Consider the following 14,786-nt stretch of genomic DNA (forward strand, 5'->3'; position numbering starts at 1 on the left):
CAGGTCACAGAGCACATCTACGGCACTCCCCCATATAAGACCACAGGTGACAGTCACAGCTTACCTCCTGCCCCTTCGCACAGGTCCCAAAGCACGTCAACACAACTCTCCCCCATAGATATCTATAGGTAAATGGTCATAGCTTGCCTCTTCCCTCTCCTCTCCACAGCATGCCTACAACACTCTCACATAGAGGTCAATGGGCCCCCCTCCTAGGCACTATCTGAGGTCCATGTAGCCGTTGGAAAGCTCAAGCAAGATGGCCACCCTAAGTCACGTAGAGACAGTAGAATTTAATTCACAGAAAACAGATTCAAAAAATGTGTCAGTACCTGAATTAAAAAAAAAAAAAAAAAAAAAAACAGTAAAAAATATAGGCGATCCCTTCAAGAGCAGAATGGAGGTGACCACTTCCAGCGAGGAACACTAGGATGAGCCTCCGCCCTCATAATGGAGCATTAACCCAGATTCCCTCGCCGTCCCCACAGTCCATTTATTGGTGACTGAACAGATCAGAGCAACTTGCAAAGAGATATATTTAAGGACTGAAGAGATGACATCATGGAGACGACTCGGTCCGTACGGCCAACATGCAGCCTCAGGCACACGCAAGGAGTAGAGAGAATCATGACAAATTGCTGCAGAGGTGCGAATGTGGATGTAACTAGATCAGCAACAGGTATGAGGTATGACCGGGGGAGGGCGACTACTTATTCTGCATCACCTGGACCAATGCTGGAGGAGCCTTGGCCTGGCTGCAAACACATTAACCTCCTTATCAGGGTCCTGTTAAAGACTACCTGCACTTTCAGTTTGGAGCGCTCTTGCTCCATCGGCCCTTTTCATCTCCTTCCGACAGCTGAAGACGCCTCACGTAGCGCTATACGGGTCAGTCTTCAGCTGCTGAAAGGAGCCGAAAATGGCCGACGGAGCAAGAGCGCTCCGAGGCGAAAGTGAAGGTACGTCTTAAAGATTTTGTATGAAGCCCAGAAGCTTCAAGTTACACTTCTGTTCATGACTTGCGGTGGGCTCTACAAAACTTCAACATGGCCCCTCCACACATTAGTCAATGATTGCGTAAGGTTTTGATGGTCCGCAGAATAGCTGATGGCACAAGCAGCGATCAGAAAGAGGTCCATTACATAATCCTCCACCAGTAAGAACTGAACGGTCTGCCGCACCCCCACCCCCTCTACTTTCGAACCTTTTAAAAGGGCCAAGTCCATTAGGCGATGTCTGCACCCACGTATCACCATGTTCTGGAGAGCTCCGTGACCCCCGTGTTAATTGTACAACTTATGGTTATCGCTTTAATTATTAATGTTTCTTCTTTTCATTTCTTTACTGTCGGCCTAAAATTCTATTTTAATTACCACAATGCAAAAAGGTTAAGACGTCTGTCACCCGGGCAACAAATGATTACGTGACGAAGGATTGAATCTGCTTCTTAATAGCCAGAGAGAGAGAAAAAAAAAAATAGGACGGGTGAAGTTTTTTTCTTTTTTTTTTTTTAAACAACCAAAACAGCTAGAAAGAAATAATTTTTTTTTGTAAATCCAATTTTGTTCATTTTGACATATATATATAAAAAAAAAAAACCAGACAGCAAAACATTTTCATCCACAAGCAGCCTTGTGGCGTTTTTATTATATAGAGTGTAAAATGCAATTGTCAGATAAGACATCTCTTTGTAACATAATGAATATCACCCAATAGTGATTGATTTTTAATAGTTAAACATTTTAGGAATAAAAGAAAAAAAACTTTAAAAAAAAAAGGAAAAAAAAGTCACCCCCAGCTTCCAAAAAAAACCAAAAAACGGAATGTTCCCAAGGATTAAATTCACACACACAAAATTAGCTTCAATTCCGTTTTTTCGTCTCCAAACAAAAAAAAAAAAAAGTTGTCTGTACAAGAAAAAATAAAAATAAACTACAAACATTCAAAATCATATCCCTTTTATTAAATCAAAAGTTTTTATTTTTAGCACATACCGTGGTTAATACTAGTCTTTATTCTTCTATGATAAATTTGACAATTACATAAGAAAATATTTAAAACAAAAACAAAAAAAAAAAAATCAAAAGCCGACATGAACAAACCCTGGAGTTAAAAAATAGTTATTACGATTCTTTTTTAAACTTTTCCATACTGTTTAAATGTTCCACAGTGTTTGCATTAAAGATTCTTACAGTTGAAACTTTTTTTTTTTTACTTCTTCATATTAAAAATAATAGTATTTATTTCTGACTGCACAAAAAGTAAATTTCTGTTATAGCTTGGAAGTCTGATATACAGAGGCATCTTCAGAAGTGATAAACATTGCTTTATAAAATGCCCCCCTGTCCTGCCCGATGGGGACTCTGGCCACATTGCACCGCGATGTGTTTTCTACATTTCCATCCGGAAAGGACAGGGAGGGGTTAACAATCATAATTTTTTTTTTTTATATTAACCCTTCAAAACCCTAGGTATTGTACAAAGCCTACAAAAATGACCCTGCTCCCCCTCCCCTTTGACCCCCGACACACAATACTTGTCTCAAGAAATAGATTCAAATATCTTGTTTGTTTTTTTTTTTAGAACGCGCAATCATTTCCAAGTAACATAGATCGATAATTCTCTTAAAAATAACAAAAAAAAAAAAAATATGCAATAAAATCAAATACAGTCATAATACCAGAAAAAAATTAGACGTAAAACATTTAATGAATTTACAGTTAAGAATATTTAAATACACATTTAAAAAATTCAGGAACTGTGTACAGAATTTTATATCAATAACGTATCGCATGTTCTGATAAGACCTCCAAGCCGCACCGCCCGAGGGGCGCGATGCCACAAAAAAAAAAATTGAGACAAATATGTTTTGCAATTAATCAGCACCAAAAAAGGGGGGGCAGGGGCTACACATTGGATTAATATACAGAATTTTCTCTTTTTTTTTTTGTTGTTTTGTATTCTTTTTTTCTTCAATACATCTGATCTGTTCCAAAAAGAATTCATTTTAACACTTTTTTTTCAAGGGTAAGAAATGTATACAAAAAAAAGGAAAAAAAAGAAAAAAGTAAAACGAATAAAAATACTCCCAGCACATTTATATCTTTAGTATATTATAGATCCTGATTCTTAGCAAAGTTCAGTATAGATTTAACCCTATTATCACTAGTGTTTTACAAACAGAAAAAGAAAAAAGTCTTCATCAAAACATATGCAAATCTAGAAACCGGTTACAAATTAAGGTTCTTCTGCAATGATTCCAAGGGTGGGGGAGAAAAGAAAAACGAAAACTGCCCGGATTATTGTTCTACTGCTCCTGCGGGACACAAGGGGACAAAAAGGTTGAGACGTTAAAAAAAAAAAAAGAAGTAAAACGTTACTTTTTTTAAATACATTTTGCATTTTTTAATTTAATTTTAAAATGTATTTTAGAGCCCCTTAAAGCCACAGAACGTAAGTTTGTATCTTGGCTGGGTGGAACAGGATGTAAACGTACGGCCTGTGGAGGGCACGGGCTTAGAAGCTGAGGCCGTGCCGTCCCACAGCAGGGCTGGGCTGTGACGGAAAGTTGACCTCCTGCAGCAACAGCAGGGATCAGCAAGAACACAGATCTCCACTGGTAACACCCTACATACTGCTATTAGTGCTATGTAATTGCAGAGGGCCAAGGGATTGCCATGGCAACCAGATGCCAAACAATGGCGTCTGGACCTGACATGGCCTGTGATTGCTATTGAACGCAATAATGCATTGCAGCACATAAGTACTGCAGTGTATTATCAGTGTGATCATAGCATCAAAGTTTCCTACAGGAACATAAAAAGGTAAAAAAAAAAAAAAATGTAAAGAAAAATAAAAAACTTTATGCGCATTTCCACCTTCTTATACTAAAAAAACCCCAAACCAATTCCTTGTACATCTTATTACAGATACGACAATACCAGATATCTGAACACACTATTTCTGCACAAAAAAAATGGAAAAAAATGGAATCAAAATGCTTATTTTGTTCATTTCACCTCCCCAAAAAAGGCTATAAAAGTGATCCAAGAAGTCGCCTGTACCCCAATACTGTAAAATAGGAACTACAGCTCTTCACGCAAAATACAAGCCCCTCACAGAGCTGTAAGTGGGAAAGCCTTCAGATGAGATTTATGCCGTATGATCAAATATACAAATTACAGAATTAATGTGTTTTTCTCCAAAAACAGTTCCTAAAAGTTGTACAATACAGTATTATGTACCCAAAAACTAACAGCTCGCCACGCAAAAAACGAGCCTCAGATGACCAGTCCAACAGACGAACGGCTTTGGAAAAGTGAAAATGAGAATCTACAAAAAAATCGTTGCGTCCTTTGGTCCTTGAGGGGTTAACAACAAGTTTGAGAAATTAAAAAAATTCTGAAAATATACAAGATTAACTGTTTTATAGGGTGCGATTTTAAATATGAAATGTAGAACTATAAAATTAACTTTTGCAGGAGGAACGTTCAGTCCGCGGGCGTCAATGAGCGGAGCTGAAGAGTTTGGAAAGATCCCCTTCAAGGATATTCTTTATTACGCAGTTTTACATTTTTTTAGGTCAATAATATCCAACGGGGCAACAAAAGATGTAAAATCTATAAAAAAATAGCAGATACATTTTTGCTGAATGCCGGGCCTCTGGGGGCCACTTACCTGGCTGTGGGTTTGCGTCTGTCCCAATGACTGTCCGTAGTAAGCAGCTTGCTGTCTGTAATACTCTGCCCACGCCATGGTATAGTCGGGCTGGGAGCTTGGCTGGGACGAGGCGCTCGCCGCTTGATCTGAAACCAACAAAAAACAAATGTGTAAAAAAAATAATAAAAAGATTACAGAAACACCAATTCTTGTCTAACAAAGATAGAAGAGCATGAGACTGCCGGCGTAGGGAGCAGACGTATAGCAATCCTCTGAGGTGAAGCGGCACACAAGGATCTCGCGCTGCACGGCATTACAGGAGAAATTGCTTTTAGCTTAGAGCGCTGATGTCATCCATACAACTCACTCTGCTTCTTGTAGTACTCCTCCCACGCCTTGCTGTAATCTGGCTGCGCGTTCTGTTGCTGGCTCTGTTGACCTGTGAACACAGAATACAGGAATCAGATGGGGCAAAATACAGTCCTGCTCTCTACCCAAACCAAAACAATAATGGGGGGGGGGGGGCGGCAGAGAGAGGGCGCAGCGGTGGGGGGGAGACGCAGAGAGAGGGCGATGGGGGGGGGGGGGGGCGGCGGCAGAGAGAGGGCGATGGGGGGGGGGAGGCGAGAGAGAGGGTGATGGGGGGGGGGAGGCGAGAGAGAGGGCGATGGGGGGGGCAAGAGACAGGGCGATGGGGGGGCAAGAGACAGGGCGATGGGGGGGCAAGAGACAGGGCGATGGGGGGGCAAGAGACAGGGCGATGGGGGGGCAAGAGACAGGGCGATGGGGGGGCAAGAGACAGGGCGATGGGGGGGCAAGAGACAGGGCAAGGGGGGGCAAGAGACAGGGCGATGGGGGGGCAAGAGACAGGGCGATGGGGGGGCAAGAGACAGGGCGATGGGGGGGCAAGAGACAGGGCGATGGGGGGGCAAGAGACAGGGCGATGGGGGGGCAAGAGACAGGGCGATGGGGGGGCAAGAGACAGGGCGATGGGGGGGCAAGAGACAGGGCGATGGGGGGGCAAGAGACAGGGCGATGGGGGGGCAAGAGACAGGGCGATGGGGGGGCAAGAGACAGGGCGATGGGGGGGCAAGAGACAGGGCGATGGGGGGGCAAGAGACAGGGCGATGGGGGGGCAAGAGACAGGGCGATGGGGGGGCAAGAGACAGGGCGATGGGGGGCAAGAGACAGGGCGATGGGGGGGCAAGAGACAGGGCGATGGGGGGGCAAGAGACAGGGCGATGGGGGGGCAAGAGACAGGGCGATGGGGGGGCAAGAGACAGGGCGATGGGGGGGCAAGAGACAGGGCGATGGGGGGGCAAGAGACAGGGCGATGGGGGGGCAAGAGACAGGGCGATGGGGGGGCAAGAGACAGGGCGATGGGGGGGCAAGAGACAGGGCATGGGGGGGGCAAGAGACAGGGCATGGGGGGGGGCAAGAGACAGGGCATGGGGGGGGCAAGAGACAGGGCATGGGGGGGGCAAGAGACAGGGCATGGGGGGGGCAAGAGACAGGGCATGGGGGGGGCAAGAGACAGGGCATGGGGGGGGCAAGAGACAGGGCATGGGGGGGGCAAGAGACAGGGCATGGGGGGGGCAAGAGACAGGGCATGGGGGGGGGCAAGAGACAGGGCATGGGGGGGCAAGAGACAGGGCATGGGGGGGCAAGAGACAGAGCATGGGGGGGGCAAGAGACAGGGCATGGGGGGGGGCAAGAGACAGGGCATGGGGGGGGCAAGAGACAGGGCATGGGGGGGGCAAGAGACAGGGCATGGGGGGGGGGCAAGAGACAGGGCATGGGGGGGGGCAAGAGACAGGGCATGGGGGGGGGCAAGAGACAGGGCGGGGGGGGGGCAAGAGACAGGGCATGGGGGGGCAAGAGACAGGGCATGGGGGGGCAAGAGACAGGGCATGGGGGGGCAAGAGACAGGGCATGGGGGGGCAAGAGACAGGGCATGGGGGGGCAAGAGACAGGGCATGGGGGGGCAAGAGACAGGGCATGGGGGGGCAAGAGACAGGGCATGGGGGGGCAAGAGACAGGGCATGGGGGGGCAAGAGACAGGGCATGGGGGGGCAAGAGACAGGGCATGGGGGGGCAAGAGACAGGGCATGGGGGGGCAAGAGACAGGGCATGGGGGGGCAAGAGACAGGGCATGGGGGGGCAAGAGACAGGGCATGGGGGGGCAAGAGACAGGGCATGGGGGGGCAAGAGACAGGGCATGGGGGGGCAAGAGACAGGGCATGGGGGGGGGCAAGAGACAGGGCATGGGGGGGGGCAAGAGACAGGGCATGGGGGGGCAAGAGACAGGGCATGGGGGGGGGGCAAGAGACAGGGCATGGGGGGGGCAAGAGACAGGGCATGGGGGGGGCAAGAGACAGGGCATGGGGGGGGCAAGAGACAGGGCATGGGGGGGCAAGAGACAGGGCATGGGGGGGCAAGAGACAGGGCATGGGGGGGCAAGAGACAGGGCATGGGGGGGCAAGAGACAGGGCATGGGGGGGGCAAGAGACAGGGCATGGGGGGGGGCAAGAGACAGGGCATGGGGGGGGGCAAGAGACAGGGCATGGGGGGGGGCAAGAGACAGGGCATGGGGGGGGGGCAAGAGACAGGGCATGGGGGGGGGCAAGAGACAGGGCATGGGGGGGGGGCAAGAGACAGGGCATGGGGGGGCAAGAGACAGGGCATGGGGGGGCAAGAGACAGGGCATGGGGGGGCAAGAGACAGGGCATGGGGGGGCAAGAGACAGGGCATGGGGGGCAAGAGACAGGGCATGGGGGGGCAAGAGACAGGGCATATGGGGGGGGCAAGAGACAGGGCATATGGGGGGGGCAAGAGACAGGGCATATGGGGGGGGCAAGAGACAGGGCATATGGGGGGGGGGCAAGAGACAGGGCATATGGGGGGGGCAAGAGACAGGGCATATGGGGGGGGCAAGAGACAGGGCATATGGGGGGGGCAAGAGACAGGGCATATGGGGGGGGCAAGAGACAGGGCATGGGGGGGGCAAGAGATAGGGCATGGGGGGGGCAAGAGACAGGGCATGGGGGGGGCAAGAGACAGGGCATGGGGGGGCAAGAGACAGGGCATGGGGGGGGCAAGAGACAGGGCATGGGGGGGGGGGGGGTGCTCCAGCAGAGGACCACTAATTTGTCAAAAAAATTCTGCACCATCAGATGCCGGCTTCAAGTAACCCTCCGGTTTTGCAACAAAATTGTATTCTGGCACTAGAGGGGAAGGGGTATATAATGCCTGCAGTTTTAGTTTCCATGCTGTCCCTTCAATCTACCAGTTCGGAGTCCTTTTCTTGGCCAGGATGGCTCATGCAATCTTCAGACTATCTAATTCTACTGCAGTTAACAGTTGACCATTGCCACAAATATGGCCAATACCCCTTTATAATCACCTTCACCTTGGAGTCACACAGTGCCCACCGGCCATTTCTTACAATAGGGGTCCTCAATCAATGGCCTTACTACTTTGCTGAGTGATTGAGGGACTGCAGGCCGACACGTTTAACCTCATCCGATGCTTTATGTAGCAATAAAGCCTAATTTTGGGGGGTTTCACCGGTTGGGAGATGAATAGTTACAGACGCTCTCCGCTTGCATACAACACGATGAGGGGAACAAAAAGAACAGCAATAGGACTCGTTTTCAAATAACATAGTGGGAAAGGATTACACCAGCGAAATAGAGCACATCGCTCAGCTTGCTTCCTATATCCCTCTCTGCGGGAAGCTTCGGGCCGGATCAATATCTCATACTCCACCAGCACAATGTGTAAGCGTTCTGAGGAATCGCAGGCCGTGGAAACTGCCATGTTGTAGGTCGGAAAACTACATCGTCTACCGGTTTACTAAATATTAGTCCTGCTTCCCGCCTCAATGGCTGCTGCAGTACAAGCACTGAGGGCAGGTGGGGTAAGTGTCCTGCACCCAGGACCCAAAGAATCCATTGGAATCTATGGGGGAACCCAGAAGCGAGTGTTTAAAGGGGTATTCCCACTAATGACATTTACCCTTATGCACAGGATCCCAGCGGTCAGACCCCCAGCTATCTTGACTTCTGCACACCCCAAATTCCCCATGCGGCCAGGACGGCAGTGTGCACATGCGACTTACTCCGTTCACTTCAATGGGACAGAGGGAGATCGATGTGCTCCATCTCATAGTGGTGAATGCGGTGGTGGTCACAGGAGGAACTTGGGGTGCACAGACTTTGGGATCGCTGGGAGTCCCAGCAATTGGACATTTAAACGCTATGATGTCATTAGTGGAAAACCAATTGATCTTCCTGGCAGCGCATGACGCAGCTCGCTATAAAATCTATGTGCTGCTCATGTAATGCTGGGACACAGCAAACCCTTTACTATGGGGGAATGCTTCTTCCTATATTCTATGAGGGGTGAGGCGGACCCCCTTCTCTGTGCAGAGAGGCTATCTGAGCGATGCAATCATGAACCTGGGCTCAGGTAATGCAGCAACACCTCCCCCGACTCCTCTCCGAGGGCCATTACGTAGGAGTAAAGAGGGTAGGGGGGTTGTCACTGGCATACATGATCACTTCACCTTGGAAACTATGAAGAGAGAACGTGATAATAGTGTCGGGATGTATGACCATTAATGGATTAGTCTAGGATATTCCTCCTCACAGCAATTATCTTTCCTGCAAAGAGAAATAATCCAGAACTGCAATGTGACATTTTACCAACTATACAGTCGTGATGTGGAACTACAAGGATCAGCAGCAACATAAGAATGTGACCATGCAGGGTTACAATACAAAATCGGCAATAAATGAGGTGCGAATCACCCATTTGTCATCATACAAATAAAAAAAACTTGGACCCACCTGGAAGCTGCTGGGCAGGCTGCTGCCACGCTTGGTAAGTGCTACCCCAACCCTGTGTTACGAACGCCTGAGGACCACTGGAGAAGAAAAAAATACAAATAACGACACTGCCAGGATATCCGCTATGGGGGCGATCCAACACCCGTACGAGATCAATGTATAACAAATCACTTCGCTACTGGTATTGTTAGACCGCACCGACCTCGGAGCAAGGGAGCTGCATGAAGAGCTGATTGTTCCAGGTATAACAGGAATTGCCATGCATGCAGCGGTCTGGTCTAGCAGCGGTTCACACTGAAGCAATCCAAACAGCCAATGTGAACGTACTCTCAGAGAAGGGAAGTGCATGCATAGCAATTCCCTATCAATGCTTAGAGCCATTTCCTGCACCAGGAACACTGCAGCCTGTTGCAAAAACTCCTGTGCTGCCAACAGAAGAGTTGATGGCGAGGGCACATTATGAGATAGCCTTAGATGACCCTGGACAGTACAGGAAGCAGCGAGTAATGTGTTCACTAAAGGGTCTGTTACACCGTCTGGCAAGAGCATTCATAGGAACGCTCGTTGGCATGATCACCAGGTTCTGTGAAGGTGCCACCAATTACCTGGCGAACACCACTTGCTCATAAGGGAATCGGATCGTTTATGCGGCACCAAAGGTCATCATTGTTAGCAGCAGCTCTACCCGTGAGTGTGGGGGGGGGGGGGGGGGGTGTGGGATGTGCTGCCACCAATGATGACATCTTATAAGGAGGAACGATTGTGTAAAAGATCATTCAGCCCTCGGAGTTTATATCAGTGCACAAGCGCTGGCCTTGTTGATTGGCGCTAGTCATCGGGAGGATATCTTTTAGGGTGTGAACATACCCTAAAGTGGTGTTCTGGGACTAAACTACTGCAGACCTAACCTCAGGCTAGATCATCCATAATTGATCGGTGGGGACCTGTCGCTCAAAATCCCTAGCAATCAGCTGACTGAAGTGACAGCTGGGCTTGGGAGAGCATCACAGCTGATTCACAGCATAACCACTACAGCACTGTACTTTGTATAGTGGCTGTGCCTGGTATAGCAACTCAACCCCATTCACGTGAATGAAACTGAGCTGCTCTCAGGCCACGTTATGTCACAGGCCTGAAAAAAGGCAGCAACACTCGCGTGAGCAGCCACTTCAGACAGCTGATTGGCAGGGGTGAGCTTCCCTGGTGATCAACTATTAATGACTTATGGTCCATTTAAACAGGACGAGTGGTCGGGTAAACGATGCCCAGCAGCTCGAGAGGTGGAGTGAACCGGGGAGCGACTGCCGTTTACACTGAGGGGCTCGTCGTTCAGTCTTCTGCATGCATTGACACAAGACGATCATCATTCAAATTTTCACGGGAGTGCGAGGATTAGAGATTCTGAATGATAACCGTCCCGTGTAAAGGGCCTTTATCCTGAGAGTAGATCATCAACAAAGTAATCCCAGAATAATCCTTTAACGTAAAAGAACCAGAGGGTAGGCGAAGGAAGATGAGCAGAGCAAATCACTTACTTTTGATGAGGTGTCGCGTGTGCCTGGTTGAATGGACTCTGACCAAAGCTGCTAGGAGCTCCAATGGCAGATCCCTAGAGGAAAACGTACAACATAAGTAGTTAAGTGTCAGCGAGCAGCCAAGACCAGCAATAACCCCCTCCAACCCATTAGGAGTGCAGTTTCTGGAAAAGCTGGAGAACAGTTAATGTAGTTTCCATATATGCCATCATCCAGCTTTTCTAGACTCCTGAACGGCAAATCACTCTGGTCAGACAAGTAATCTTTGCATCATTGTTCAGGAATATAGATGAGTATACTCGCTAAAGGCAATTGCTCGAGCGAGCATTGCCTTTAGCGAGTATCTCCCCCGCTCGAGACTGCAGGTTCGGGTGCCGGCAGCGGGCACAGAGCTGCGGGGGAGAGCGGGGCGGAACGGAGGGGAGATCTCTCTCCCCCCCTGCTGACAGCCGCAACTCACCGCTCCCCCGCGCCGACAGCCGAACCTGCAGTCTCGAGCGGGGGAGATGCTCGCTAAAGGCAATGCTCGCTCGAGCAATTGCCTTTAGCGAGTATACTCGCTCATCTCTATTCAGGAACCCATTGGCAGGTGATGGAGGGAGCAGCTCGTGGCCACAGCTATTAATGAAGACCATCAATTCCCTGGCGACCTGACCGGTCTCTACAATTGTTGAACAGTTCGGGATGCTGTATGACCTACAGCATGCGTATAAACTTACCCCAACTTTCTCATCAATGAGATGCCGGGCCAGCTCGATCTGCTGCGGAAGGCCCCGGATGGTGAATATCCGAACGCCAGGGTCCGTGTTGGGAGGCGGATTTCTCTGTAGCTCCACGTGGGCTCCTGATTGCTGGTTTATGCTTTTGATATTTTCACCTCCTGCAAACAAAAATCACAAAAAGAGTTAAAATATACCGCAATCCTGATGGTACGACACAAATGCACTGTCCGGGGGAAAAAAAAGTTAAAAACCCCCCCAAAATGCCCCAATCCACAGGCCGCTCTGCTTCCTTGTAAAGACTGAACAGAAAAGGCAGTGACGTTCTAGATAAGGGCATTAACTAATTATCCACAGATTACTAGTCAGACTAATTATGCAGTAATGACATCTAATATGAGCATATTGTTCTGTGCCGCGTCCCAGACGAGAGGCGCTCACAGATTGCCAGGACGAAGCATATGGAAGCGAGGCGTCTGCAAACATGTCAACAGGGTATGGATAATTGATTAAAGCATATCCTGCGTATCAACCCCCCCAGAGGAAAGAGCAGACGCGCCGCAGCGAGGAGCAGCAGGGGGCGCACCGTAGGTGAACCCTCATTACTTAGCTATTCATTACCGGCACGCCTCCGTCCAGGGCACCCCGGTCTTGTATTCATGATTGTCCCACACACAGTACGCCGGCACAAAAGGGGATAAACCAGCATGGTCCGCGGCCAATGCAAGAGGGAGTACAAAAACACGCATCCCGCCAGGCTGGGGAAGGGGAAAACCTGGGAAGGTTAATGGTGTCCGGACGTTATAGCTACACGGGCCGCTGGTCGGCGTGAACATTCGTTTTTCCAGATCATCAACCCATGTAGAAGTGCAGACGATGAGCCGAAGAACAAGAATGCTCTTGCCGGTGGCACAACGACTGTGTAAACATAGATGCACCACCGATGAACGCCATCTGTAAGGTGACGGAGGATCGCGCCAGTGATCATCTCCATATCTTGGCTCCTCCGCTGGATGTGAATGTCTGGAACGAGCGCCGACTAACATGCTAAAGTCATGTGGTTTTCACGGCGTCCATTCGGTAAGGATAACATAACGGAGATCTGTGTGAGCGCGCACTTTACAGGAAGGGTCTCCATTTTTATTGCCACCATCTTGAGGTCCGTGTGACTTGTAACTTGTTTTTCATTAAATTTTTTGGGTGGCAAACAAGGAAAAAACAAACAATCCTTGTTTGGGTCAATACGAACACGAAGGCCGGCTGCACACGACCGGATTTTATCGTGGAATCCGCGATCATCACCCATGCAGACAATCCGCGCACGCTGAAAGAACGGAACATTCGCATATCTGACGAGCGGACAGCAGGTGCAATTTCCGCAACCTTTGCCAGGTTTCCATCTGCTATGGGAACCCAATAGTACCTTGTTATTGTACTGCGGGGTAAAACGGGTGACAAAGAGCCCCCTGCCCATGTCATCTGCCAACATGCTGCAGTTGCTATTGATAGCAGCATGTAAAGGGTTACGCTGACAGGATCTGAGGTTTCTTCACTGCTGGCTGTTAGAGCAGAAGCCTGGCTGTCAGTAGTCAGCCAAGCCACCGCCTTAAAAAGATGTGTGTGCAGGTTTAAAGCCCATTAGTGAAGTCAGTAAAAAGGCGTATTTCGGTCATGAATGGGTTAACTAGCCCAGATTGACTTGCTATGCTGTCTGTTGGCGCTCGCCCCGTGTAAAACCAACCACAGTTACACCACATCAGAAGGAGAAGCCCTTGAATGGGCCAAACAGCTAACTGGCCATGGACCTGCAAAATATTAGGAAATGATGGTAAATGGCGTCCGTGTATCTGGCGGTCCGGACTGCGACAGATTCTGGACACGATTTCTTGTAAAAGATGAACAAAAAGAATCGTAAACAGCGCATTTCTATCCTCCTGCAAGTCAGAATCAATTAAGAGGACGCTGCACCGCAGGGGGCCCCGGGGTCATCACCCCTAACCTCCAATTTGTCACTCCTTTACGAGCAGCAGGCTCGGCGCCCTCCGGCTGCGGGGAAGTTCAACACCACGAAGATTAAAGGGAGAAAAGGAAATGGCGCAATGGTCTGCAATCTAAGAGGATCCTGGATAATTGTGAACCGTGCGGATGGCGAGGACACGTTCTGCGAGCCTTTATATATAATGTGTGCGGGATGCAGATACACAGAGGTATAGCTTTAGTTCTATATATAATAGCTTTAAAAAGTCCCATCCGAAGCATCCACAAGATCTCTGCTTGCCGGCAGTGAATGGAAATATTCTTGTCCTGCCGATTGTATCCAGTGCGGACAATCCTCTGTGGACTGATACACTGTAACAAACCCTCAGCACAGGAGAGAGATGTGTGCAGTAGATACATTTCCTGGGGATGAGCTGATTACAGGTTTAACCCCTTCACACCCAGGGTGTAGAGTTATGTCCCAAGCGTACTGTTTTGTATGGATCAGGAGCTGATGCCGCTCCATACACAGCGGGTGTCTGACAGCCGACACACGGCCGCAACATTCACGCCGATCGCGGCTGTTAACCCTTTAAATGCCACTATCAATTCTAACAGTGGCATTTAAAAGCTACCAATCTCTCCCCCTCCCAGTCTTGATTGACTGCCTGGCAGAACGCGGTATAATGGAATACTATGGTATTGCATCATACTGTATGAGCAAATGACCAAACAGTCACAAGTTCAAGACCCCACACCATGGGGAAAAAAAGTAAAAAATTACAAAAAAAAAAAAAAAAAAAGGGTTAGGTAAAATAAAAAAGGTAAAAAACAAGTTTCAAAACCCTAATTGCCATAGTTTTAATTAAAAAAAAACAACAACAAAAAAAACAGAACATATTTGACATCGCTGCAGCCATAGATGTCCGATCTATCAAAGTAACGCATTTATCCCACACAGTGAACATACGAAGTAAAAAAAGAAGCCAGAATTGCGCTCTTATTTATCCCGTCTATGGCGCTCAGAAGATGGCGGCAGGAAATGT

The 14,786-nt window shown here is 48.9% G+C and overlaps 1 protein-coding gene across 1 annotated transcript in view; it reads right to left on the minus strand.

Moving 5' to 3' along the window:
* Positions 1-1,611: 1,611 nt before the first annotated feature.
* FUBP3 (far upstream element binding protein 3) overlaps positions 1,612-14,786 on the minus strand; it is a 47,887-nt gene continuing 34,712 nt past the window's right edge. The window contains exons 13-18 of the mRNA XM_066580212.1: positions 11,764-11,924; positions 11,045-11,118; positions 9,510-9,586; positions 5,027-5,098; positions 4,678-4,805; positions 1,612-3,316 (exon numbers count right to left, since the gene is read on the minus strand). Coding sequence (XP_066436309.1) covers positions 3,308-3,316; positions 4,678-4,805; positions 5,027-5,098; positions 9,510-9,586; positions 11,045-11,118; positions 11,764-11,924 — 521 coding nt within the window. The 3' untranslated portion in view covers positions 1,612-3,307. The remainder of the gene's footprint in view (positions 3,317-4,677; positions 4,806-5,026; positions 5,099-9,509; positions 9,587-11,044; positions 11,119-11,763; positions 11,925-14,786) is intronic.

The sequence above is a fragment of the Eleutherodactylus coqui genome, chromosome 10 (assembly GCF_035609145.1).
Source record: "Eleutherodactylus coqui strain aEleCoq1 chromosome 10, aEleCoq1.hap1, whole genome shotgun sequence".
NCBI lineage: Eukaryota > Metazoa > Chordata > Amphibia > Anura > Eleutherodactylidae > Eleutherodactylus > Eleutherodactylus coqui.